Here is a 26,153-nt window from a genome sequence, read left to right on the forward strand (position 1 = left end):
AAGCGAGACTGTTTTTTGCTGAATGACTGCCTCTGTTGCCAAAAGTGGAAATTACACACCGATAGTAAATGCCTAAAACACAGTCAAGCAAAAGCACAGTGGTAGCATAAATAGACAAGAGTCACAAGTTTATCAAACTGACTCAGCTTTGTCTGCTACACATCACTAAAGACCTTAATTTTGCTATAGTTAGCTAACATCAGCCACCAAAAACCTCTCAGCATACCAGACTGAAATGGACTATAGTAGGAAAACCAATGTTTACTGTATTTCTTTAAAACTGTTCATTTGTAAATTAAAATAAAAACAAAATCTGTAGTTTGATAACGTCGTAACGTAGTGTGGGATCGTGTGAAGTGTTGTCCTCATTGATAAACAACCACCCATGCCAATAAAAATATATGTGCAGACATGTTCATAGAAGAGGCGATGTGTTAAAGTTTTATTCATGTTATGTGTAGTCACGTTGGTGAATTACTTTCTCATTCTCTGACGTATCATGTGGTGTTTTCCCCGAAAATTACAACAACCGACGTTCAACTGAAACTCTGTTAGCTCGACTAAAATCACAGATTTTTCTCGTGGTTTAAACATTATTGGAAACATCTGGAATAATGTAAATACACAACTCTATAAAATATATATTAAAGGTCAAGTCATTTTTAGACACTTTAATGCAGAAATGTTACATAATTGTAATCGCCTCACTGATGTCAGTTGTCTGAACCGAGTCGGGTGATGTTTTCCTTCGGGGGAGGATTTCATGACAGAAAAGTATATTTTTGAAGAAAATGTTTCCTACGACTGAGCCAAATCTTTTTTTATACGTGGAAATGATGCTGTGCTGCCTGCAGATAATGTGGCTGCCTGTTTTAATACAACTTTGAAAAATCTGTTAACAGTGCATTATGGAATAGAATCTAAATCTGTAATACAAAGTCTATGTCATACATGTAATAGACATAAATACCTCCAGTAATGCTGCCTGCAGCTTTCTTGAGAACTCAACAGAGATTACTTAATTGTTAGTTAGATGATAAAATGGATGACTGAACATATATATGTATATATTCAAATGCATTGTCTCCACATGCACACATATAATGTAGATGCTGTTTAGCTCCTGTTTACTAGTTTGTGGAGACGTGCCAGTCTGAACCAACTTTGTGCTCTTCCTGTTTACACCACAAATGATTCAGGAAAATCGACCCAAAAATCATCTGTCTTTGTCTTTGCGTTTATACTTGCCGCAGCACTTCAGTGTGGTGTTTCTACATTTATATTAAACCTTAACATTTATTATCTGAAACGTGTTGTCTTTTCCTTCTTCTTGTGATGCTGTTAAGTTTGGATACAGGTTTCTGTCAACCTGTCATGCACACCGAGCTTAGTTTTACATGTCCCAGTAAATGTATAACAACACTTTGAGACACATTTACTCTTCATGTCACTAAAACTGGGCAGATCCCTCCTCATGTGCTTTGTGTGACCAGCGGAGAACAGAAGGAGAGGAAACAAGTTGTTTGTGACAGTACAGCTTCTCTGCCACTAGAGTACTCTTTATTGCTTAACTTAACAGGAAAACATAACCATCCTCCTTTAATTCTTTAGATACTGCAGCAGTACTGTACCCACCAATACACAGCAGAGAATGCCATCAGTCACACCTCTGAGTCACAGTACATCATACAGAATGAATAATACATGAAAATGCTTGTTTTAAGTTATATAAAAGTGTTAATAGGAACAGATTTCAACATGTCAAACAACAGTGATATATATAGAAGTAGTTGCAAAAAGGAAAATCCACAAAAAGAAGAAAAAATATTTAACATGAAAGTAAAAATACACAAAAGATTGCCATTTTATCGTGTTTGTACAGTTCTGTGTCAAAGGCATTTTACGTGTCTGGAAACTTCTTGTAGTCTAAAAATAAATAAGAAAAAAAATGTTAATACTCTGCTACTGTTTATGACACTATTGCTATTTAGTCTTTTTTTCCAGAGTCACAGTAGTAAATAGGAAGTTTACATGCTGTACATTTTGTCACGAGTGGCTGTCAAAGGCCAAATCTTCCTTGTTTTTGTCTTTTGAATATTAAAACACAATCAGTGTGGGTTAGACAGTGAAACGGCTTTAAAAGAGTAGACTGTGTTGTTGTAAATACTCTGGTGGAAGTGCCTCAGCTTTAAATTGTCACAATGGTCAGAGATCTGTATGATTAGCACTGGTTTGTTACTAGATATCAACACTATATACAAAGAAAAACTGTTTTTTTTCCAGCACTATGTTCCTGTTTTATCTGTCTCACATCTCCCATATTCTTAAGTCAATCACACATATTTCAATGAATCTCTGATCTACAGTTAAAGCTGCATTTATCAGTAGTTTTTAAAGGTGCAACATTTAAGAATTTTAGCTGAAAACATTAAAAAAATGTAATTACCAACACAATGTGTAGGAATAATAGTTTTGTTAAATGATGTCTATGTATTGTGTTGTCCTGGTGCTCTGAGCTTACATTCCAGACCGCTAGCCGCATTGCTAACTGAGCTAAATAGCTAACGACGGCTACAGTTGTCAGCAGCAGTTAGCAGTAACTACAGTGATATGTTGCCCTCTGTTTGTTTTGAGTTGGAATTGAGCACAGGGCCAATTCTTACATATTGCACCTATAATTATCATGGCAGATTAAGTGAAAGGGGTGACTTCACACATTTAGCAGGTAAAGATCCAGATGTTTCTCAGATGTCGATGGAGATCACAACCAGAGCTACAGGAGAGGGAATAGTGCACTTCTGCAGGTGGAGATGGGATGATGATGATGCGCTAGTAGCTGACTGTTGGCTAACATGGTGTTGATAATAACCTTGTAAGGCGACACATTTTAACGGCAGTGTGTTTATCAGCCTGCTTTGGCGTTTTCTGCCATCTTGTGGACAAAAAATAATTGACACAGCTTTAAGTGAAACAGCCTTAACATTAGCTAGCTAGCGTTAGCCATGTTAACGTTAGCTAGCTAGGGTTAGCGACGTTAAGTAGTGCAACAAACTGGCAACCACCTGAGGGGGCGGATGATTGGAACAACAGTGTTGTGGCATGAATGCAACTGAAGGGGGGAGATGGGATGCTACATTTAATGGCTGAATGTTATAATTAACACCTTTTAATTTAGCCTAGACAGCACTGATTTCATGTTTTAAGAGACTGGATTATCTTTGTTCTAGTAAAATACTTTAATCCCAAATAAATTAATAGAGAAGCACAGTAGTACACACGGAGAAAAGGAAGATATTTAGTTCTTCCACACACTACATAAATAAAATAAATCCAGTGTATTTACCCACTACATTGCAGTGGCGTTCAACGCATTTAAAATGATTCAACATCCGTCAGCATTTAAGGCATTCAACATTAAGTGGGATCCTGCCATTAGAAACTAATAGACTCTTTGGTGTTGTTAATGTAATACTTTTGACTTCCCTTTACAATATATTCTATTCTATAACTCTTGTATAGCACATTTGTAGTACAGGTCATTAAAGTTCACTAAATATACTTTACAGAATAGAGTGATCTCATCAGCTTTGGTCAAATCGAAAAACAAGCAGTTCACTCAGTACAGCATCTTTGTGTGGACTGATAAGCAGCAAAAACATTTAAAAACAACCTTAATTGTGATGCTGTGTTCCTGTTTTCCTTGGTAACAGTTAACGTTATCACACACATGAATAAATAAATAACTCGGTAGGAAATACCAAAACAGTGCTACATTGTTTGTCTCAGAAAGAAAGTAGAAAACAAAGGCAGAGTTGTGTAACACAGTGTGTGTGTGTGTGATTGTGAGATTGAGTGTGCTCAAAGGTAAACTGGAGTTGTTAGCAGCTACATACAGCAGAGTAGCTGGCAGATGAAGGAGTTTGTGGCAAGTGGATGATGATGATGATGATGATGAAGAGGAGGTGTATGTTTATGTCAGTCCAATTTCCTCCAGCACGCTGCGCGGGGTCTCTGCATCCTGGAGAGAGAGGAACCACAGCTCCAGTGAAGAGCTCATCGAGCTACACACCAGCTACACTGATTACAGCAGATTTTAACAATGACAGCATTACTCAAATATGCACACACACACACACACACACACACACACACACACACACACACACAGAGGGAGGTCACGTTTGAACTGATGTAATGTCAGAACAGTAGTTGTAGTTGTAGTTGTAGTTGTAGTTCACAGACATGTTTAACCATTCAGTCCAAAAGTCCACCTTCCAAGTTCTGAATCAGTATTTGTTCAATACTGTAAAAAGTTGTTAAAGTTGTGTAAATCAATATTTTTATACTAACACTGAATAAAATTAATACATTAAATTACATTTATATGATAACATATTGAGTACATTTACTCAAGTGCTGTGCTTCGGTACAATTTTGAGGTACTTGTACTTTGAGTATATCCAGTTTCTGGTACTTAATGCTTCCACTCCACTACATTTTGGAGGCAAATATTGTACTTTTACTCCCCTACATTTATCTGATAACTTAAGTTACTAGTTACTTGCAGATTGCACGCTGCTTTAGAGCCAAAGCAGTGCATTTGTAAATTTGATCATTAGAAAAATGCAGTACATTTAATATCAGATACTTTAATTTTTTTGCAAATATAAAACTACATTATGTGAAATGTTTTATATGCAATGAGATGTTAAATATAAAGGTGCCCTGTGTTGCTTTCTTGTCAACAAAATGTGTTTACATTTGTCACCAAAACACAATTGTGTGTGTCTTTGAGGCCTTTGTGTTGAATGCATTTTCTCCCTTTAAAACTTTTGGAAAGGTGTTGATCAGTGGATGCCAGAGTATAATACACCTGCCAAATGCTCTTGTGTATTGTAAAAACAAAACAGGGACTCTCCTAGTAATTACATTGCTCTATGGTGCTACCGGTGGTTAAAAGCTCCACAGGGTACCTTTGAAGAAATTTATGTTCAAATTAAATCTTAATGGAAGTAAAATGAAAGGGGTGCTTGTTAGTGAGAAACTACAACTCTGTAGTTCAGGTCCCCCTCCAAATTCTGCATGAATATTTTGTGATATGATAATGAAATTAGTTGTTAAAGCTGTATTAATCAATATTTATTATAATTTCGTATATGTGCAAACAGATTAAAACCAAATGAAAGACAGATGACCTGAAGTGCATCAACTGACAATATTCACAGCAGACGTTTTGTCTTGTCAAAGTAAAAAAAAAAAGTGCAGGTGTAAATACACTGCTCAAAAAATGAAGGGAACACTAATCACACCAGATCTTTGATGAACTAATTATTCAAGTTGAAAATCTTTACTGATGCACATTGTTGAGAACAATTACATAACAATGGTCAATGGAAACCAAAGTCATCAACCCACTGAGGGCTGGATTCAAAATAACAGCAAAAATCACAGTAAAAAGTTGAAATCACAGGTTGATCCGACTTGAGTGAATTTTATAACTCCTCCCAGACCTGCATCAGTGAGATCCTGGAAAGTCTGTGGCGGTACTTGGTGGCATACATATATAACATCCCATAGGTGCTCAATTGGATTTTGGTCAGGGGAATGAGAGGGCCAGTCAATGGCATCAATGCCTTCGTCATCCAGGAACTGCCTGCACACTCTGGCCACATAAGGCCGGGCATTGTCCTGCACAAGGAGGAACCCAGGTGCCACTGCACCAGCATAAAGTCTGACGGTCGCTCTGAGGATTTCATACTGGTACCTAACAGTAGTCAGGGTACCGTTGGTTATGACATGGAGGTTTGTGCGACCCCCCAAGGATATGCCTCCCCAGACCATCACTGACCCAGCTGGTCATGCTAGATGATGTTACAGGCATCATAATGTCCACCACGGCGTCTCCAGACTCTTTTACGCCAGTCACATGTGCTCAGTGTGGATCTTCTCTCATCTGTGAAGAGAACGAGACGCCAATGGTGGACTTGCCAATTCTGGTGTGCTAATGCCAATCGAGCTGCACGGTGCTGGGCTGTGAGCACAGGTCCCACAAGAGGACGTCGGGCCCTCATGCCAACTTCATGGAGTCTGTTTCTGACAGTTTGGTCAGAAACATGCACACCAGTAGCCTGCTGGAGGTCATTTTGTAGGGCTCTAGCAGTGCTCCTCTTTGCACAAAGGACCAGATACTGGTCCTGCTGCTGGGTTGATGCCCTTCTCTGGCCCCGTCCAGCTCTCCTCCTGTAACGGCCCGTCTCCTGTTATCTCTTATGTGCTCTTGAGACTGTGCTGGGAGACACAGCAAACCTTCTTGCGACCGCACGTATGGATGTGCCATCCTGGAGGAGCTAGCCTACCTGTGCAGCCTGATTGTGCTGCAGGTACCGCCCCATGCTACCAGTATTGACGAGAACAATAACAGAACACAAACACTACATGCAGAACCATTCCCTTTTGGGGGGTTGTCTTGCTTTTGCCTCTCCATTGCGCCTGTTGTCACTTTCATTGCACCAAAGCAGCTGGAACTGATTCACAATCACTTGATATCCCTTAAGTTTAACTGACTTGGTGTTATACTGCGACGATTAAGTGTTCCCTTCATTTTTTTGAACAGCGTAATAACATTAATGACGGCTTCATGCAATTTAGTCCTAGCTACCCATTATCAGTGATCGAGCATGTACAATACCAGAGGCCTGGAACTGGGTCACCAGAATGGAATGCAGCCATCATTAATGTCACAATGTCAGCTGTGAGAAGAGTCTCTTTTTGCTGCATACTTTAACCTATTGTCTGATATATCATTTTTTGGTTCATGGTGCACTTAGCTAATGTGTCACAAATCATAAAAAAGACATTATACAAGCAAACATCAGGGCGGGTGGCATGTGGCAGAAAGAAAGAGAAGCACTTACTTTGGCATCCTAAAACAAGGTTCAGCACAAAGTAAAGAGAGGAGTTGCATCAGAGCAGTGAGACAGAAATCTTTTTTTTATGTAAGAGGAGAAAAACAACCCACATCCACACAGTAACTCCAGAAGTGTCATTTCATTTCCAGTACAAGATGTTCTGCCCCAATCTTAAAATATAAACTATGTATTATTCACCAATTATAGACTTTTCGCTCCCGGGGTACATTTTGCTGAATCCCTTGTCGCCTATTATGTGGTCTAAACATCTTCATCTGCAAAGCAAATGGAGCTTAGCACCATTCGGTAGTGAGGGGTTGATTGCAACATGGAAGAAAACAGCTGCAGTAAAAACTAAATTAGTACATGTCTGTCTGAACCTTGAAGGTGTCACGTGGGAAAAACACAATAATCCATCAGTTATAGTAAAGAAGAAACACCAGTGTGCTCGATTCACAAAGAATCACAAACAGTTTATTCATTGTATCTATTATATACATTGATAAAAAATATCCTCTATTTATCAGAACGGTCTATATTTCTTAGTAGGACACAAATAAACAGCAACAGATCATATAAAACATTTTAAGTGCTCAGTGTGCATTTAAAATACATGAAGAATTTGTATGGCTAATTATTTAAAGTGAGTTTAAATGTCTATAATCAGAGCCCTTAGTTAATCAATGCAAAAACTAATATTTATTCAGCATTAATCCCACGAACACCACTTACCTTGAGAACAGGCTTTTTGGAATATATTTATTTATTTATTTATTTCTAATAGGAAATAACCAGAATCTATAAATAATTAAAAAAAATTAAAAATGGTCTACGGTGCTATGGTCTGAACACGGGTTAGTTCTAGTTTTAATAAGTATAACAACAACTCCTAGAAATCACAGCAACACCTAAGATTCAAATACATATATTGTTGTTTGTTATTGTTATTTGAAGTGAAAAGATAAAAAAACAAATCCACCAGAACAGGAAACACATGACTTCAAATGCATTCACGTCCCACCCATGGCTGACGTAACGGGAATTCAGTCACAAAAACAAGACCAGTGAGGGAAACAATAAAGATAAAAAATATAAATGACTGGATGAACACCTCTTGGACATAATAATAACTTTTAAAAAATGTGGAGGTAATGAGCTTGATATCTGCGTTGAGTAATACAAGAATTTTTAGTGTTTACACTTAAATACTCAGACAGTCAGACACATTTGTGCACGACATGGGGAAGACTATCCACACATAGTATGAGAGTTTGTACCAACATCATGTCCCTTCTCTGATGAAGGCCATGTTGTTGAAAGGTCTGGAGAAAATCTAATAGGTGGACTTTGAGTTAAAGATTTTCTGCATACTTTTGGCTCATAATGGCACTGATGCAACCTTACAGTGGTAATAATAAAGAGGTGTTCAACGGGTGCATTGAAACCAATAATAAATGGATGAATGACAGGCATGTAACAATATTTCACCGTTAAATAAATTATATATTATAAATAAACATATTGATGACCAAATTCAGTTGCCTAATCAAGAGAATGCCTAATCAAGCATAAATGTTATCATTGTTTGCCGCAGTTTTTGGTTTATTTTTAATATTGTGACAATATCTTATCATGACTGTCATTTATCGAACTGAATAGTGAGCTGAGAGTACTGTTACACCCCGTGACCAATGACAATGACAGGTGCTCAGAGGGCAGAAAGAAAGGTGCCAGGCAGCACTGAGGAGCTCAGCATGCAGGGTGGATAGCAGCAGCAGCAGCAGCAGCAGCAGCAGCAGCGATGGCAGCCAATCAGTACACAGGCACAGTAAAGTACTCATGACGGGGCTGGGGGAGAGAAACGCATACAGCTTAGAAAACAAGGCAACATTGAGCCTCATACAGACGTTCACAGGACATGCAGGAGACAGTGCAACAAACTGGAGGGATCACTTCAGACTAACTATTTTCACCACTGTTCCACCTTTATCTATAAGAGGAATCATTTTAGGTTTGGATACACTTATTCACTTTCTTGCCAAGAGTTAGACCAGAAGATGCATATCATTCTCATGTCTGTATCAGAAATATGAACCTAGTGACAGGAGTTGCTTAGCTTAGCTTAGCTTAGCTTAGCATACAGACTGGAAATAGGGGGACACCGCTGGTCTGGCTCTGTCTAAAGATTAAAAAGACCTATCAGCACCTCTAAAGCTCACTAATTACCATGTTAACATTTTGTTGCATAACAATTTACCAGCATTTGAGCTTCCCATCCAGAGTGTGAAAACGGCCGCCATTTGAATATGATCTATATGTCAATTTGAGCTTCTTCACATCTGGACAGAGCCAGGCTAGCTGCTTCCCCCTGTTTATAGTCTTTATGCTAAGCTAAGTTAACTGTCTCCTGGCTGTAGGTTCATATTTAGCATTCAGACATGAGAGTGGTATCACTCTTCTCCCCTGCCGCTCAACAAGAAGGAAAAATAAACATATATTGCAAAATGTCAAACTATGTCTTTAAGGTGCCTTTTCTCCCTACTTAGCCAAAGTCAAACAAACTCACAGTGGTTATTTTTACCTGTTCAGTTTGACATTTAGCTGAAAAAATTAGATTAGCTTAATAAAGCTCATATCTTAAATGTCTCAAGATGACTTCCATATGTCTGTTTTACATAAGTAAAGGGAAAAAATATAAAATTCCACTAAAAAAGTAAAATATTTCATTTTAATTAACCGCGTATGAACAATTAACAGACATGGATACAGTTTAATGTTCGCTGCTAATTCAGTCTATCTGCGGGCACACAGTCAAAGTGTCAACTATCCAAACATATAAACATCTTGTAACGGACAGGGTCGATGAAATGTGACACATAAATGGAAAACGAAGACAAACACACTACGACAGGCTTTGTTTCCAACACAAACATGTATTGTCAGCTGTGGAGAGACTAACTAGTGACACGACACCAGGAAAACTGGCGTAACCAGCAGGAACTGAGAACCAGACAGACTGTTATTTACAGTTAGAGGACTGAGACTAGTTCTGACTAAAGGGCTCTAGTGGTATGAACGGCCTAAATCCACAGACACAGAGTAATCACCTCAGCCGGCCTAGTTCTGGAAAAGACCAGAGGACTCAGAGACCATATTTGGGACCATGACACCTGTGAGGTAAACACTTTTATAAGGACAACAATAAAAAAAAAAAGAGCAAAGCACCAGTGGTCAACTTGGATGAAGGGGAAATCTCTCAGGAACCTACAGCATCTACACATCTACAGTATGTGCTCGGGGAGCAGGAGGTTAACTGTGCACCAACACAATAACACAAAGCCCTCTTCATTGGGACGTCTATGTTCAGTTTATCTCTGCTGAGATGAGCGGAGCAGGAGGTCTTCAGAGGCATCATTATTCTAAAAGAAGATTTGCTTACTGGCTCCAAAGTAATGGCCAGCTCCTGAGAAGTGTTTCATTAAAGGCTTATTAAAATAACTTGGACCAAATCCCCTGTGGCATGTTTTCCATGTAATCACAGCACTATGCACCTACTAATGCCTTCAAGTCAGAGGCACTCTTTCCAAATGTGCCCCCAACTCAACCTACAGCATTTCTTTCTCTATGTACGTTATGTTTAGATCTTTTAAATGATGACATCTTTTGACTCAGGTAATATGTGTGTTTGTGTCTTTCACACATGTTGAAAAATTGACTAAACGTGGAAATTCAGCATCTCACCATTGTTTTGTTGCGTTTAAAAGTTCAAATACTTTACTACATTGTTTCTCCCTGAGTCACATGTAGGCATTTTTGAATTTGATGTGATTGTTGATTATAAAATGACCGTAAATAGTCCAAAACAAAAGCACTATTTACTCTTGTCTGGGTAACGTGATAGTGGAGTGGGAGAGTACTGAGGCAGATTAACACATCCTTCTTGTTCAACATCTTAATAGATAGATGATAGTTGTGTAAAATTGTCGTTTTGGGTCAAACAATGTACCGTGTACAAAAACCTGCAAAATAAATATTAATAAATGCAAAATACTGATTCAACATTCATTAAAAAGTTTCCACCATTTCAATCCAACATACAGAATAATGAATCGTTTTCATTCAGTGCTGTTAGTAAAACGACAGGCTCGTCTTCACACAGGCAGCATAGCTCTTTCACTTATACACGAAAACAGTTACAATCCAAATTTGACATTTTTTACTTGAAAATTCAAGTGAAATTCCAATTAAAGGACCAATGTGTAGAATTTAGCAGCATCTTGTGGTGAGGTTGCAGGCTGCAACCAACTAAATACCCCTCATCTCATCCCTCCCTTTACAAGCGTGCAAGAGAACCTACGAAGTCCCTCTCTCAAACCAGTGTTAAGTTTGTCTGTTCTGGGCTACTGTAGAAACATGGCGGTGCATCATGGCGTCTCCTCTGTAGATACAGTTTATTCCAAGGTGACGAAAACAGCAACGATTCTGAATTTCAGGTGATTACACACTAGTGAAATCACAATTATGAATATCAAAATATGTTTCTGCCAGTAGATCCCCCTAAATCCTACACACTGGACCTTTGTGATTAAAAAATGATAAGTTGCAAAGGAAATTCAAATATATCTTTCAATGTAATATGATGTAAATATAAAGTGTTGGATTATACCGCCTGTTAGTGAAAGCGAGCATATTCAGACATGTTCTAAACATTCAAGTTTGAGTTCATGCCTGTGATGACCCTTTACACGGTGTCATGTATTTTTCACTCAGAGTTAAGAGAGAGTAACACTGACAGTAATACATGCAGGTAGAAGTCCACGGCACGCAGAACTGGCAACCCATGCCGACTGACTGACTGCACCAGTCTAGTAGTTACCAATTGCCTGGACGGAGGCACGGATGGACTCTAGGCCCATTACAAGATCTCCTCATTTGGCAAACTTCCCCAGTCTTCATTCTGGCTCTACAAATACAGAATTGAGCCAATCAGAGACCTCTTTCTCTCTCCCTCTCGGAGTAAACGTGGATTGGCACTCTTGAGGGTTTTGACCCCATTTCTTCAAAGTGAAAATATGAACTAAAACGGCTCCTCACTTCGTAACTGCACACATTTGAAGACTAAAAAGCTACATTAGGAACTTACCATAAGCCTTTTAGGATCACAGTACAGTATGTTCTGTAAAGTACAGCTACCTGATGGTCCTGTTGACTGTAAATCAACGAAAAGCTTCACAGTTTGTCCTCAGAGATTATGGACTTGGCCGGGCAGCAGCTGCCTCACAGTTAATGGGCCACACTTGGATATCCTTCTGCTCTGCGACTTTATTGCTCATTTCATTACTTACTTTCGGGTTGCTTGTGTTCCAAGTTTGGTAACATGAGTAAGATTTCAAAGTCATGAGGGTTATTAAACTCACATATGACTCCTTTTCCATAAGTACTGCATAGGCTATCGAAAGAATTAATAAAGACAGATTTATCACACATCAAGAAATGAGAAAGGCAAAGTAATAGTTTTATGATTGAACATAAAAAAGAAGCAAACTGATGGGACTAAAGGTGGACTTCTGCAAAATTAAACTATCTGATAGCTGCAGTGGGAATATTAATCCGACGTCATACTGTCTATGATGCAGCAGGAAAAAGAGAAATGCACGACCGTGTGAAGCGAGGTAGCTTTTTTTTAAAGGTTGAATTTATCTTTAGATTTATACAGAGTTCACTGAACAAAACAACAGATTATTATTGGCGATATCCATGAGTTTTCTGGGGAGAAACAATAATGGGTGATACCAGCACTCAGCAGAACTAGCGTAAGTAACAAAATATGATAATAACTGATGCACCAGCTGCACTTTCAAGGCTTTAGAAGCAATAGAGCTAAGTGGGCTAAGCAGTTATAATAGTGTTTGTAATATTCGCTGGATAAAGTTGCTAACCTTAATCTTCATGAATAAATGATAAACCTTACCAGTTGCTCTAGGAACGTGGACTCGTGTCCTGTTAACAAGGCAAATGCAGGTTTCGTTACGTTATTACGTGCAAGGTATCGTGGGGGGGAAGAATAAGGTGGATTGGCTTATGCCAGGATATCTGTATCAGTGACCACATTAGGAAATGTGCAAAATTATATCCATAGTTGCTAAACTGCTAAATATCCTGCATTTGTTTGCATCTTTACCACAACGTTTGAGGAATCTCTGCCAAATTCTTTTGTGTTAAATGTAAAAAAATTGAAAATAATAATTCTTCAGATATCCAGTATCGGTCGTTCTCCACAGTTCACAGCATCTTTCTTCAATGGATGTTAATGGTTTGTCATCAGTGGCCTGATTTTGCTTCCCAGAACTCATTAGCAGTGGCCTTTTGGCTCAATAAACACTAAATGTTGAGCAAAACAAGTCCAACAAACCAATCAGCCTGGTGAAACAGATCAGATCTGTGTATACAAGACTACTGTGCAATGACAAATACCATATGTGTTTCTGCCTATTTTATGTGTATTCAAGATTAAAAACTGTCTTTACCAGATCTTTTTCAGTGTGTTGGTTTTAAGAATAAAGTAGTTATTCACTTAAATATGCCTACTGGAACAGATTCAAGATTTCCCGTTATTCTAGGAACACAAAGTAGAAATATCTGAATTATGATATGTTTAAGCTTTTAGTTATATATGTCTTTAAGAAATTTAAGTGACAGAGCTCCTTGTGTACTGAAGCTGTAACACAGCTGCAGTGCTGTGACTTGCGTTTATTGGTGCACTCCCAAGTATGCTTTCGGTCAGCATCATAATTGCAGTGACACTGTGTTTTTTTTTTTTTGCTACTGTAATTATGCTCCCTCTATATGAAATGCTAATGTAGGCCAGAAGTGTTTGTGTGGTCTCAGCTGTGCAGACAATGAGGCTTTGTTTGTGGGCAGAAACTTGAGCTCCCCTCACTCCAACCATCAATCCAGTCGGAAAAGACTGTAAAATATGTTGGAAATTTCAGAGTGGAGAATTAAAATCAATGTTTTAGTGACACTGAAAAGGAATCAGAGGAATCATGATTGAAGTCAATAGGAAAGCAGAAAAAACACACCCGCAACTTTAAAATGTATTCCTGACACTTGACATGTTGCAGGTATGTTGTTTCTGCTGGTTTTAGTGTGTTCGTGAGTCTAAGGTACATCTAACGCTACTAATCTAACACTACAGCAAGGGTTATCTGGGTTTTTACAAACTGTACCTGCAAACAGGCGCATCTGAAAGTCTATATTCTGCAAATTACAATAGCAAAGAACACACAGGCAAAGAGAGAAAATATGTCAGCTGAAATCAAGATCGGATTGAGCAAACAGAATGGAAAACAGTGAAGCATCGTGAAGCCAATGAAAAGAGGATCTCAAGAAATAAAATGTCAAACATTGGTGAAAAAAGGCTGCATAAATCAAGAGTATTCATGCATCGGAGAAAATGAAATTAAAGATACATTTAGGACAACACTGACCAGGGAGATAAATAATTGCAAGAGAGGAACACCGTGGTGACCTCCCTCCACTCAATAGAGCCGTGAGGCGAGTAAGAAAGACAAATTCAACAGCCAAGACGCCCTATAAGCAGAGGGTAAAGTAGTTATAGCTACTCTAGTTAAGGTGGTGAAGTTAATTTGTAGTAACAAGGTCCACATTTCTCCGAGTGACTTTGGTCTGACTTAAAGGTGCAACATGTAAGAATTTTAGTCCAAAACATTGAAAAATGACGTAAAATCATCAACAAACATTACGTTAAAGATGTCTGTTTTTTTCTAGCCTCCAGCAAGTTTATATCTCAAGAGGTGATAGTCATATAGTAAACAACACCAACTCTCCCCAGGTAGAAACAGCTAATATGACCGCTAGCTGAGTGAACTGAGCTTACTAGCTACAGGCAGCTACAGTTAGCAGCAGTTGATATGAATTCAACAGGTGGTCAATTCTTACATATTGCACCTTTAACCTATGTATTGTGGTCTGCTTTTTTTCTGCAATAGCCACTCAATGCATTGGAATTAATTGATAACCTCTCTATATATTAGTTTTCATTGTTAGTGGTGGATTCACAAATGATTCAGCATGTTTTTCAGTTTTCCACTGTTTTATCTACGTGATGTCCACCTCACTGTTTACTGTTCACTCCTTTACAGGTGAACTGCTAACGCTAACCCAACATTTCATACTGCTGTTACTTCACATTAAAAACATTCAACTAGCGAAACACAACGTAATTGACACTAAGATTAGTGCTGACCGAGACCGTACATCAAAAATATGTCAAACAAGACAACAGTCCATTAAGTCTAAATATTGCAGCAAGTATTGGAAGATGAGGGAGCAGCCTCAGTAAATGTGTTCCCACCAACCTTTAATTTGTGAGTTTTCAATTTGCTAATTAAATCATGGAAAAATAAGAGTTTTTAAAAAAGGAAAAAGTCCAAAAACCCAACAAATGTACAAAAAAAAAGTTTTTGTTTGGCCGAGTTGTTGTTTGAATGGATAAAAACAAAGTGCAATACAAGTATTAAACTGTACTTGATGTTACCACCAGTGACTGAAACAACTCCGACCGAAATCTTTCCAACTTCAGGTAGCAAAGGATTACTGGTGCAAAATGCTCTGATTCACTCCTCTAACTTATTCTATTCCACCTGACTTTGATCTGAAAAATCACAAATGTTGACATAGTTACAACGGAAAGTGAACAGTAGCAGTAATATAAAATCACTTTTAGTCTCCAAATTGAGTTCATAAGGGGACTTACCTCCTGTAGCAGGTCAGCCTGCTCGATGGCCTTCAGTACGTTCTTTTTGGACGTCTCCTGAGCTTCCCCACCCAGCAGGAACTCGTCCAGGATGAAGTAAGCCTTCTCAAAGTTGAAAATAATGTCCAGCTCACAAACCTGTTGAAATGAAAATGAACAAACACTCATTAAGAATGACTAGTATCTTACATCTAGTTTCAACATTTGGCAAAACATATGATTAACTATGGCATCATGGATACACAACATTTGAAAGAACAAGCAGAAACCTACGCTGCCAAAGTATTTGTCCAGCAGCTCCACATATCTGTGGATGATCTCCAGTGTGATGAGCTCGTTGTCCTGGTCCTCTATGGCACAGCAGAAGTAAAGGCTGGCATATCTGCAACACGACGACAAAAGTCAAATATCAACCAAGAATGAGAAATCAACTATTAGTGTCCTCAGTTTCCAAATGCTTACTGAGTGTTGCTAAAAGACAAGGGTGGTAAACATGTCCCTGTCCCAACTCTTTAGGAATCTGTTGAAGATATCAAATCCACAATGAGTGCATATTTATAAAAACCAATAAAGTTCATGAGTCTGGACATTAAATATCTTGTCTTTGTATTTTATTCAGATAAATATAGCTTCGAAAAGGGTTTGCAAAGCATTGTATTCTATTTTTATTTATGTTTTACACAGTGTCACAGCTCTTTTAGGAATCGGGGTTGTACGTAGAAGAAGAGCTGACTTTGTGCATTTTTATCACTTAGACAGGATCTCCAAGTAATATATAGTGTCTCCAAGCTGGCTGCAATAGTGCTGAGTTGGCACTTCTGTGTTATTATTAAAAATCGCTGTTTACTGTGCACAGGGTATTCATTTAAAAGCCAGAAGCCGGATGCAGAAGGCTGTATGAGTTAAGCCTCATTCTGCCACGGTTCCTTATCCCTGATAATCCCTAAGGCACTCTTTAAGCATGTGATGATTGGCTAATAAAGGAGCTGGTCAGTTGATCCCCCAGAGCCAGCAGGGCAGGAGGGCACAATGGACAAGGTTGGAGATTTCAAACAGACAAGTAACAAAGTCTCAAACCAGACAGGACTGGAATTTGTTGGCGTTATCGATTCCCGGCATTCGATAGTGATGTTTCTTTTATACTCTTGAATCTTTTCCTGATCCACTCCATCATTGTCTGCTGTGTGCGAGCCAATGCAAGGCACAGCCAAGCTCAGGAAAAACAAAGGGTTCAGTTCAGTTGTTTAGTTGTTGTGGCACAGAGACATGATACAGCACTTTTACTGGAGCTGAATCATACAGCAAGAGGGTGTTCAGGATCAAACCTTTCAAAGCAAATGCATGTGGAGAAAGTCCCTGATATAATTCACTTCTCCATGATGCATTCAGCAGCCTGTTAAAAAAAAAGAAGGCTTTTTTCATAATGTTGTTTATGACTTTTTAGGGGTTATATCATTTGTTTTAATGGCAGGGAGCTCAGAGCCTTAATGGGAGGGAAATTCCCTGTTTCCAAATACTAGAGCAGTCTGATTTGGCAAAAATGTCTGGGACTGGGACTGGATTCAGCCTTATCTCTGATCCCAGATGGATTCTGACACACAGCCAGATAAGATACAGTACACATTATGAGGACTTGGATTGCTACAACCTGTCTTCATGAGGACATGTTTGAGCTGAAACAATAAGATGATTCATTGATTAGTCGAATGATTAAATATGCCAAACATTCACTGCTTCCAGCTTCTCAAATGTGAGGATTTCCTGCTTTTCTTTGTCATATTTGAAAGTATAATGAATATATTTGGGACTTACTGTCAAATAAATCAAGCCAATCGGATACATCACCTTGAAATGTGGGAAAATACAAGAGGCAATTGTGCAGTGCTTTTTTCCTGACATTATCTTGACTAAATGATTCATCAATTAACTCAAATTTGCCACAAATTAACTGGTAATGAAAACTACTATTAGTTGCAGCTCTAGACGTGCTGTGTGCATTCAAGAAGACAGGCTGTATGTTGAAACATGAGACGGCTGCACATAATTAAAAGCTCCTACCGTAACTGTGTGTTTCCTTTCAACAAACGCAAGTTACGTTACACCTTACTGTAACTATGTGCTCCAGATCTCATATTTCCAGATCCCATTTCAGTCTTAACATCAAACAGCAGCAACAGTTATTGTCTTTGTTGTATTAAAAGCTATTTCCACTGGGTGTCATATGACTCAGCTGGCTCCGGGTCAGAGCTTGTTCCCGTGGATCTGACCTGACAGCTTATCATTTTCATTTCTTCTCACTAGAGTTAACGTGTCCAAAAAATAAAACAATAAAGAAACAGGATTTGTGGCCCTTCTTGCCTACTTAAAATCATAATGCGTCAACCAATTATGAATCATGTTCTCAAATGAGTTACGACTCTTGGACCTCTTTCTTTTCACCTTCAGCAAAGGTTTTGTTAATTTTTAGCAAAGACTTATTTGTATCAACTCTCACACAGCTGTATCCAAGAGCTCTTGCTTGCTTGGCATGTGAGTGACAGTTAGAAAGCTGGAAGCTACACAAAGCTACGGTGCAAAGAGATATATTCTGACTACTGCAGCACAACAAGATCCTGAGGCAGCAACGCTAATTGCTTATTTAATTACACTGTAATACCTTAATAGGATGCAATCAGTGCTCTGAATTGTTGCAAGCAAGAAAACACACACAAAAACATATACATATTTGTGAAAATGGCAGAATAATTACTTTAAATTACTTAAATTTTAGAGGTAAAGAAACATTAGTGTAGTTAGGCAATAGTGCAAAGTCGCTGACTTGTCCGCACTTCGAGTGCTTGCAGTGTTTGTCTGTCCCTGTTGGGTCACACGGGTTCACCCTTAGTCTGCCTGCCGGTCCGTTGGCACAGCAACAGGATATAATGAGGCAAAATTAATGCTCTTTCTTGTCATAGTCATGATGTCGTTGTCTCTTTGACAACACCCTCTCTCTGGATCCACTAACTGGGCCGTGTCTCTGAATGACGGGTCTATGAATTGCCCAGGGAAGAGTGAAAAATTATTTTCTGCGAGCGTTCAACCAGAAAACATTTTATTCATAACCAGGTCCCATTCCTACCCACCTCTTATATACAATCTTGAGGTCTCTCCACTCCAGAAAGCTGCACATTTTGGGCTTTCGAGCCAGGACCGTCTGCACCAACTCTCTGGTGATCTTCTTTTTCTCCTTATCAGACAAAGGCACGTACCACTTCTGGAGCCTGAGCTTGCCTTGTCGACTGAACAGGAGCATGAACTGCATCTGGAATTAGGAGATGAGAGGAAACAGATGATGAGCTGAGGAAGGAGTGGGTGGTTAAAGGCATCCGCAGAAAGAGGCAAAAAAAGCATTTAAAAGAAGACATCTCATCACTTTCACTGGAGATATCAAGAGTTTGACTTGATTCTGACAACTTGAGCCAAATTGAGGCAATTATTAGTGTGGGAGGGGCTGAGGATCATTTAAATGTCATCAGGTTTCATTAATAAAATGATAACACTCTGTTTAATCACTGAATGTCAGGTGGATCTGGAGCAGTCAGTTGGTTGTGAGGCTCAGTGTGGTCTGCAGCCATGTGTCCAAGATAAACAGCGCACTATTTTCACTTCATGTTCACATTCAGCCTGTTTACCAGAGACAACATATCCCACGTCTTAAATTCAAGACACTTTGAAACACAAAAAAACAACAAAAACAAAACAAAAAAACACGACTGCCATTTTAATAACCAATTCAAAAGCCGGTTGAACCCACAGCATGATTAAATGACCACCTCTCCACCGTTATCAACAGCCTAACGGAAGTACCCTCAACAACCGTTATTTAGCGCTTAGCATTAGCTTGTCGAGCCGCCGACGAGCCTGTTTTTAAAAACACGACATGCGACCGAGAATATCCGCACATTGTGACATAAAACACGAAATAATACACACTCTCAACTACTTACCTTGAAAACAACAGTGTATTCCCCTCTGAAGAAATGAGCCTCACAACGCCACCCCTGAAGCACACACGGCCACTTGGCATTAAGCCGCTGATTGGTCAATCAAGCACTCGCGACGCTGTTGGTTGGCTGACATGTTATGCTAGTCCCCGCCCATCCAACCCTTTAACTGGATATCGCGGATGTGATTGGCTTACCTTTACATCAATCAAACCACAGGCGGCTGGGTGGTTACGCCCATTAAAACATGTCCAGCTGAATATTGAAGTAGAGGCTGTGTTCTTCATGTGTTTAGTGAGATTTATATTTGATTTATATGTGTTTAACTGTGTTTTTGTATGTTATCCTTCTGTCAGTTACACAGTTTAATTATAGGTGTAACAACCAAGAGTTATTTGTAGGTTTATTATAGCTAGATGCAGAGCTGTGAGGCCACTGAGGTCATGTCCTCAGTATTTTCTTCTGGGTCTTTCATATCTTAATACATATATATGTTTGGTAAGACTTTATAATATCTATCATATCATTGAAATAAACAATTATATTTAATTAAAAAGGCAAACTTATAGTTAATTAAACATTATTTAACAGTTGACAAGCGGTGAGATGCTTTATAAACGACTCATTGGCAATTGTTTATTGGAAAGTTGCAATTGATGTTCATAATAATAAATCCTGTGTGGTTCATTTATAAACATTATTTGGGTGAGTTGCAACTGATGTTTTTAACCTTTACAATTACTTGATAAATGTTTTATGAACCATGTTATTGTTTCTTCACAGTAAAATTACTGCACTCACTAACTAATCATTAGTGTACATCACAGCAAATGGAGAACCAAGTGATTTCTCAGTCGAGTTATCAAGCACCTGTTGCTTAAAGGGATAGTTTGACTAAACACAAGCTCATTCTTTTCCTTGCCCAGAGCTGGATGAGGGGATTCATACCTTGATATCCTTTTTGTACCATCCCTGTCTGTACGATGAGTATGAAGTTTCAACGAGCCTGTTAGCTTAGCGTAGCATAATGACTGGAAATGTTGGAAAAGCTATAAACGCTTTCAAAAAAATTCAAAAATTTTCCAACCAGCATTTCCAAAGTTACTAATCACAAATCCACATGTTGCGACTAATTTGTGAAAATATCAAAGTGTAAAAAACTGGTTCCCTGTCCACCGCTGCCCACTAACACATAACACCCCATAAAGACCCAATGTGTTGTGTTTACTTTTTTATAGGGATTAAACAAATTAGGTATAATGTGTCATTAGTAAACGTTAAAGTGATGGTGCTATGCTAAGCTAAGATGAGCTAAACTAAGATGAGCTTCTGGCTCATATATTCATAGTTCTTTAAAGAACCTTTAAGGCAAAACTTCAGTATTTCCAGCTTTACATGCACATTGTTGATCCATCGATCATAAGATGGATTCATTCCCATTTAAGAGAATTGAACACCTGTGGTGCTGAAGACCATGACATGGGCATTTGGAGAAAAAATAATGTATTACCCAAACTATACTTTTTAGAATAAGTATATTATATTGTAACAGATGAGTAACAGATGATGGTGACAGCCTATGTACAGATGACGGCACAAATGGGAGAACCAGGCCATCGTCAATGGTGTCAACTGAGACGTCTAACATGTCATCCACGTATTCAAACACACCAGTAGGTTGTAATGTTGATAGCTCATTCTTGATTTATCAAGTGATAGTGTTCAACACAGGTGCGGTACAATAAGACAAGCCTGAGGGAGGTGTCTGGGCCAATAAAGAGTATTAGATAAGGCCATCACGGGCACGTGGATTACTCTAATCCTATCCACAGGCGTTGGGTATCACACACTCATTCCAGCACAGTTGACGAGGAAGATGGAGGCCACTGTTCGATGTGCTGCTGTGCTGTTCCTCCTGCTTCTAACTCAGGGTAAGTCACTGTGCACCTGTAAGGGGGGATATTATTACATCATGATGCCAAATCAGGAATATACTCACTGTTCTGCCTTGTTTATTGTGTCTTTTTTGCAACTATATTCTGGTTATCTACATACAAATCATGCAGAATGATCTGAGATATTTGTTCGTCATGTTAATCGCATTAAAATACCTGCAAACGATTCATAAATTAAATTGTCAATCATCTTAATTTGTGTTTATTTCTTCTAGTTTCTTCTGCAAACTTTAGCTTTCACATTTAATTTACCCATCTACTTCTACATTTCATGCATCTATTGATGTGGCACAGCCCTGATCACTGTCCACTCCCAGGAGGTAAGAGCAACAATAATAAACCCCCTGAGTGAAGTTTAAAATGTGATCTTGATTGGTGAGCAAACTCAGTATTTACTCTTCCCTGCGTGTCCTTGAGGAGGAGGAGGAGGCTGCCCAGGAGGTTGTCCAGGATGAGGAGCTGCAGGAGGAAGACCAGCAGGTGATGGAGACGCTGACGCGGAACATGAAAGCCTGCACCTGTGACTGTGAATCTGCTGATTCACCCACACGACTCCCCTCCATCATCCCGACTATCCTGTCAACACCGCTGCCACCTCCGCCGCCACCTCAGGCTCACCTGCTGAACTGCATGCCAGGTGAGGTCACATGTTAAAGGTTATTAATGAGGGGCCAGTAAGCTTTTTTTTTTTTTTAAAAAGTGATAAATGGGAGTGAACAGTATGCAAAGGACAATGACATGGTAGGGAACATGACACATGTAAAGATAAATGACAGGCGGAGCTGTTTCCTGTGGATTTTTGAGGTGTCTCGTGGACAAAGAGAGCTCCAGCTGGTGTGATGGATCACACAGCTGGTGCTGTTGGCTCTGTCCTCATATGCACTCTGTCTAATCTTGGCTCAGTCTTTGCAGTGGTTGCACGATTCACCTTCTATGATCCTGACATTTTTCAACCTGAGTGTTAAAGGGGGCTCGGATCTGTTACGGAGATAGTGACAGTTTGGTTTGCAGAAATGAACAACTGTGAGAAAGACGCCTGGAAGGGCAAACGCTGCTGGATAATCTTATTACCTGTGCAAAGAATGTGATGAGCAGATTAGGGAGCCAAAAATAGGGCGTGCCCTTCACCTAATTGCATGATACTGGGCAAAGCAGCACACATCAGATGATGTCCCCATCGTCATCTTCCGCCTTATCACGCAATCCTTCGTAGTATCGGATTTTAGTTTGAGCAAGAACACCACGAGCAGGAAGGCCGGTCAGAACATTTCATGGGAGAGTATACAGCATGTTGTTGTTGCTCAGTTGAGGCTCTGTGAACTGGATTTCTTTTGTATTTCCACTCTAAACATGCGTCAAACTTTTTAAAGGATAAGTTCCTTCAAAATTGAAATTCAGTCATCATGTACTCACCCTCGTGCTGATGGTAGTCTATGTAACATTTTTGGAGCTCCACTGTAAAACCGTGATGCAGCATTTTCACAAACTACCGAAGTAGATGGGGACTTTTTTTAAAACAAAAAAACAACAACAGAAAAAACATAAAATGGCTCCATACAGCTCGTCAGACTTAATCCAAGTCTGCCCACATCGATTTGAAGAGACGTTATTTACATCCTCGGTGCAAGGTTGAGCGCTTGCATTCAGTTCAGACGGGTGCATGCTAACACTTTTAGCCTAGCAGCTACAATGAAGATTTCAGCCTTAAAAACAGTGAAAATAACGTCTTTTTAAATCAATTTTGGGATCTGGGGCTTCCTGATACTTGGATTACGCCATACTAACTGTTTGGAGACATTTTATGTTTTATTATCAGTTGTTTTTTTATGTTTTAAAACATGTCCCCATCTACTTCAGCTGTTTAGGAGAATGTCGCAGTGCTATGAAGCTCCAGAAATGTTTTGTGGACTGCGAAACGAGTAGGGTAGAGAGTGGATATGACTGAATTGTCATTTTGGGGTGAACTTATCCTTTAATGAATTAGACGTGAACATAGCCATGGCATAATGTCAGTATTCACATACTGTGGTGACTCTGAGTGGCTCATAAATGGTAACAGAGGAAGTGGACATTGCTCGGTTTGCAAGTCAGTCAAGAGTCTTGCAACAACCGATCGGTTTCAACATTTATTTGAAATTATTTAATGCAAAAGGGGAACGCAAACAAATGTCAGATCAAATCTTGGCTGAATCTTCCCCATTAAAAGGTTTGACTGCCACAGTAAACTGCACGTCTGTCCTCCACAGAATGCCCTTACCATAAAGCTCTGGGCTTTGAATCTGGATCCGTGACATCAGACCAGATCAGCTGCTCCAATGAGGAACAGTACGCTGGCTGGTACTCCTCCTGGATGCCCACCAAGGCTCGCCTTAACAACCAAGGCTTTGGGTAGGTCCTGAAAACCTACTTCTTCTTGTTATCATCGGCGAATATAACTAAAAGCTTATACTATATATGTGTTGTTTCTGTTAGGTGTGCGTGGCTCTCCAAGTTTAACGACCAGTATCAGTGGATCCAGATTGACCTGAAGGAGGTGGGTGTGGTGTCTGGCATCCTGACCCAGGGTCGCTGTGACGCCGATGAGTGGATCACCAAATACAGCATCCAGTATCGCACTGTGGAAGCCCTCAACTGGATCTATTATAAAGACCAGACAGGAAACAACAGGGTAAGCACACAGAGTAGCATCAGTGTTGGGCTCTTGTGCAGTAAAACTTTGTGACTCTTGATACACTTTATTAATATGAATAGCTTTGCAGCACATTCATGACTGCTGAGTCAGTTTGACTCTTTCAAAAGTCGTTGATGTTACATAATTGCGGAGTCATTGATGCTGCCGCACAGACTTCCTAAGACGACCTTGAGGGCGTTCACTCATCCTACTGTACATCGTGACTATCACGAGAAACTGAAACACTGACCTTGTGTTCAGGGTTTGCTTCATCCTCCCTGATCTGTCTTGTTTCACCACCACAGCAGCACGCATGGATCATTTACCCACACTACTTTATTAAGGAAACACAGCAATGGAAACCTCACAATGCCTTCTTTTGTTTAGCAGATCGAGGTCAAGGTCACAACTCGCCTCACACCAAGCTTTTACCTGCATTACAGTGGGCTTCTGTGTGGGAGAGTTTGAATACATGAACATACACCACACAGAGTCGGACGCAATTAATGTTAATGAAGGTGTTATAGCAACGTTCAGCCCTGTTGTCAGTCTAAAGGGGCACCCTAACACTGACACATAACTCTTCTGTTGGTGTCCTCTATTGAAACTAATGATCCAGAACAAAACCTCACCATACTGTATATCACTCCCTGTTTCCTCAGTTATATTTCTCTTTAAATTAAATAATCCCGCCTCAGTACTGGAGTTCAATTTCCAAATGAATTGTTTCCTTTGTCAAAAGAATAAGTTGTCTTTCATATTCTCTGATCCGAACAGATTCAGTGCAACTTATCACCGTCACTGACCTTCAGATCGGATAAAGTTTTCCGCTTGGTAGTAATATTTTAGACTTGTCAGCTTCTGTTAATCATGCTTACTTGCTTCACGCTGACTCAGTGGTCCCAGCTTGTATGAGAAAATGAAATAAACGGATGAACATGTCAGGCTGAAGGGTTGGCCGGGCACTTTTGTTTTACTGCACTTGAGGGAAAAGGCAACACGACATGACAGAGTTTAACATAGGTTTGGTTTTACAGTTTTCAGAGTTTAACAAGGAACAAGAGAAAACCCATTGATAGCCGGATAGGATAAACAGTCCTCGGTTACAGCTTGTCCAATGTGAAGACTTGCTTGTTTTCTGTTTTATAATTGTAAAGTGAATATCTTTAAGTTTGGACATTAATGAAAAGACAAAAAAAAAGGAAAAAAGGACAAGAGTGTTTTAAGTATAAACCAGAAAGGAAACTCAATACAACAGCACACATGACTGAGGGAATTGATCCCTACAGACATGATGATAGAGTGATCTCACGTATCTTTACATGTGGTTTACTTTCTACTCTTCAGGTCTTCTATGGGAACTCGGACCGCTCCTCCACCGTACAGAACCTGCTGCGCCCGCCCATCGTAGCTCGTTACATCCGCCTGCTGCCGCTGGGCTGGCACACCCGCATCGCCATGCGGATGGAGCTGCTGATGTGCATGAACAAGTGCTCCTGAAGTGCACTCGGCCGACTCTTTCCCTCACTTTCCATCCTTCCCCTGCCAACCTGCCGCTTGCCAAACGGGGGACATTTGGTCCAACACCGAAAGATCAATCATGTCTGTCTTATTTGGTGATGCTGGAGGCAAACTAAGCCTGGGCAGGAGGACATTTTTGGTGTCCTTTGATGCACTATTTATTTGTCTTAAAGTCTGTATAAAGTAATTGTTTTACTGTGTAAGAACAAAAATTGGACACCTTTCTTGAAGCATACAGGGGATTTACAGTTCAAAAATCCAATTTCGAGGCAATGTTACCTTCAATAAAGTTACAGGAGTAAAGTCAAGATTTGATCGTCTTTGAATCGAAGTCAC

General features: G+C 39.5%; 2 protein-coding genes across 6 annotated transcripts; one reads left to right on the top strand and one right to left on the bottom strand.

Annotated features, from left to right (window-relative positions):
* Positions 1-1,528: 1,528 nt before the first annotated feature.
* Positions 1,529-19,780, bottom strand: LOC311258799 (AP-1 complex subunit sigma-2). 5 transcript variants are annotated; one of them, XM_084355391.1, is made up of 7 exons: positions 19,674-19,780; positions 18,810-18,988; positions 15,961-16,069; positions 15,688-15,825; positions 14,138-14,168; positions 10,016-10,078; positions 7,352-8,756 (listed from the first exon to the last, which is right to left on the bottom strand). In XM_084355391.1, exons 2-6 carry the CDS (start codon positions 18,986-18,988, stop codon positions 10,026-10,028), a joined length of 510 nt encoding a protein of 169 aa, XP_084211517.1. In that variant the 5' UTR covers positions 19,674-19,780; the 3' UTR covers positions 7,352-8,756; positions 10,016-10,025. The 5 variants fall into 5 exon arrangements, with proteins under 5 accessions (XP_084211518.1, XP_084211517.1, XP_084211515.1 ...); XM_084355389.1 differs by lacking the exon at positions 14,138-14,168; XM_084355392.1 differs by lacking the exons at positions 7,352-8,756; positions 10,016-10,078; positions 14,138-14,168 and adding an exon at positions 1,529-4,018.
* Positions 19,781-21,519: 1,739 nt separating this feature from the next.
* On the top strand, positions 21,520-26,117 carry LOC311258481 (retinoschisin-like). Its single transcript, XM_084354786.1, has 6 exons — positions 21,520-21,601; positions 21,920-21,945; positions 22,046-22,262; positions 23,872-24,013; positions 24,098-24,293; positions 25,644-26,117. Exons 1-6 carry the CDS (start codon positions 21,547-21,549, stop codon positions 25,794-25,796), a joined length of 789 nt encoding a protein of 262 aa, XP_084210912.1. The 5' UTR covers positions 21,520-21,546; the 3' UTR covers positions 25,797-26,117.
* The last annotated feature ends 36 nt before the right edge of the window (positions 26,118-26,153 follow it).

Source organism: Pagrus pagrus (assembly GCF_965226575.1).
Source record: "Pagrus pagrus genome assembly, chromosome: 6".
In the NCBI taxonomy this organism is placed as follows: Eukaryota; Metazoa; Chordata; class Actinopteri; order Spariformes; family Sparidae; genus Pagrus; species Pagrus pagrus.